Source organism: Priapulus caudatus, unplaced genomic scaffold (genome assembly GCF_000485595.1).
Source record: "Priapulus caudatus unplaced genomic scaffold, Priapulus_caudatus-5.0.1 Scaffold152, whole genome shotgun sequence".
Classification (NCBI taxonomy): Eukaryota; Metazoa; Priapulida; class Priapulimorpha; order Priapulimorphida; family Priapulidae; genus Priapulus; species Priapulus caudatus.
The window spans coordinates 401,901-404,807 of NW_014577213.1; the positions used below are offsets into that span (position 1 = coordinate 401,901).

General features: G+C 39.6%; 1 protein-coding gene across 1 annotated transcript in view; it reads right to left on the minus strand.

Annotated features, from left to right (window-relative positions):
* The window catches only part of LOC106806289 (A disintegrin and metalloproteinase with thrombospondin motifs 16-like), a 57,829-nt gene that overhangs the window by 21,762 nt on the left and 33,160 nt on the right, over nt 1-2,907 (minus strand). The window contains exons 10-11 of the mRNA XM_014808174.1: nt 1,174-1,302; nt 595-754 (exon numbers count right to left, since the gene is read on the minus strand). Of these exons, the coding sequence (XP_014663660.1) occupies nt 595-754; nt 1,174-1,302 (289 nt within the window). The remainder of the gene's footprint in view (nt 1-594; nt 755-1,173; nt 1,303-2,907) is intronic.

Consider the following 2,907-nt stretch of genomic DNA (forward strand, 5'->3'; position numbering starts at 1 on the left):
TTCTCTCTCTCTTTCTCTCTCTCTTTCTCTCTCTCTTTCTCTCTCTCTCTCTTTCTTTCTCTTTCTCTCTGCAGTCACTGTAATGCCAATTAAGGTAATGACCAAGCGGTGACCTCCACCTCGCCGAATTCGACCGAACATGGCCGAGTGTTGCCGAGTCTGTGATTGCCCAATCTAAGGAGCAGGACTACCTCTACTGCATAGCGTACTATTAGAAAGAGACACACCAACAAAACAATAGATAAGATAGATAGATAGATAGATAGATAGATAGATAGATAGATAGATAGAAAGATAGATAGATAGATAGATAGATAGATAGATAGATAGATAGATAGATAGATAGATAGATAGATAGATAGATAGATAGATAGACAGATAGATTATCTATCTATCTGATAGATAGATAGATAGATAGATAGATAGATAGATAGATAGATAGATAGATAGATAGATAGATAGATAGATAGATAGATAGATAGATAGATAGATAGATATGCGTGTGGGTGTGGGTGTATGCGTGGGTGTGCGTGTGTGCTTGCGTGCGTGCGTGCGTGTGTGTGTACGTGCGCGCGCGTGTGTGTAGCGACGTACGGCGATCGGAAACGGTTGTCCGGTGCTGCGGCGTGACTTGCTATTGCCGACGTACACCTGACACTGCATGTCGGCGTCGTAGCGCTGCCCGATGAGTCGCGTATCGGTGTCCTTGAACGCCGTCGACTCGCTGTTGTCGTTGTCTAGGCAGCGGAAAAGCCTGCGGGCAGCAGCGGGGAAGATGGAAGCGGGAGGGGAGAGAGAGATACGACATACGCACGCGTTCTTGCTGATTGAGAGAGTTACTTGGCGCAGCTGCTTAAGCGAGCGTGAAGTTCCCAGTTAGAAATCATCAGTGAAAAGTGATTGAATAAGCTTGATTGAAAACCGACAGATCCTTGCGCAGTTACCTAAACGCGTAAATAACGTGAACTTTTGTGTATGAAGTTAAATTAAGTATTAAGTTAGAAAAAGTCTTGAAAAGAACGATTAATAAGAACGCAAGAATGATAGCGCGCTCTGTCTAACAAGCATAACGCATTATTGTGAAATGAACCCTGAATAAGAACAATAGCACACTCTTTAAAAATAGCACTTTAAGAGACGATACGTGATCGATCGATAATAATCAATAATAACCTGATCAATCGATTGAAGTCTTCGTTACTGCATCTAGACCATTCGGTGCCGACGATGACGCTCTCTGCTGACATGAGGAATCCTTTCTTAGCGCAAGTGTTACCGTAGCCATCATGTACCATGCCGAAGCTAAAACACGTTTGACACACATAACACATATATTATAACATAACACACATAACATAACACACATAACATAATACACATAACACATAACACACATAACACATAACACATAACATAACACATAACACATAACACATAACACATACACATAACACATAACACATAACACACATAACATAATACACATACCATAACACACATAACACACATAACACAAATAACACACATATATATATATATATGTACGTAGCAATTGCACTAGAACATAGGATATATACATGGCGCATACAGGTAACAAATACACATATCACATAGCATATATAAATAGTACAGCACACATATATATAGCACATATACGTAATGCATAAAACATTGCAGCTCTTTCTGGACATTTGACTAGCAGACGTATTGTTACACGGGTGAACATCGAACATAGCACAGCGTTAATTCACACCTGCATTCTCCACCACGCAGTATCTCACACCGGCCATACCATACTGAGCAACGCAATAATACGTGTCGATGCCGTACAATATAGAGTGGTAGAATTAAGCTCATAGTTATAATTAGTCTATCGTGAGCTTCGTAATAACAGCCTATGCCGTCGAAAATCGTATCCGCGTATCCGCCCTTAATCACATTGCGATCGCGTCAGCATCTCTGCATGGCCCCCTAGTGTACCAAGCTAATGCGACTATAGGGTAGGAGAGGATTTTCAACAGAAGATAAAGAAGAAAAAACTGCGTGAGGATGTAGACGTGACTAACGTTAATTCGCGGCCAAATAGTAAATGTTAAGCTAGTGTGCTTCCGCAGTGAGTCATGGTGCTTACGCAGCCCCACACATTTCCTGCACATATCAGATTTCATATATATATATGCATATATATAGATAATTCGTCTATCGTGAGCTTCGTAATAACAGCCTTTCCCGTCGAAAATCGCATCCGCCCTTAATCACATTGCGATTGCTTCAGAGTCTCTGGCCCTCTAGTGTACCAAGCTAATGCGACTATAAGGTAGGAAAGGATTTTCAACGGGATATATAAAAAAACTGCGTGAAGATGTAGACGTGACTAACGTTAATTCGCGGCCGGGGATTCGCCCGTAAGGTTTCTCTCGAGGCTGGCATAGTTTTACGTCCTAGATTCTCGGTCGCCGAAATAGTAAATGTTAAGCTTGTGTGCTTCCGCAGAGAGTTATGGTGCTTACGCAGACCCACGCACTTCCTGCACATATCAGATTTCATATATATATTTATATATATAGAGAGAGAGAGAGAGAGAAAGAGATATATAGATAGATAGATAGATAGATAGATAGATAGATAGATAGATAGATAGATAGATAGATAGATAGATAGATAGATAGATAGATAGATAGATAGATAGATAGATAGATAGATAGATATATATATATAGATAGATAGATAGATAGATAGATAGATAGATAGATAGATAAATAGATAGATAGATAGATAGATAGATAGATAGATAGATAGATAGATAGATATATATATAGAGATAGATAGATAGATAGATAGATAGATAGATAGATAGATAAATAGATAGATAGATAGATAGAGAGAGAGAAAGAAGAGAGAGAACGA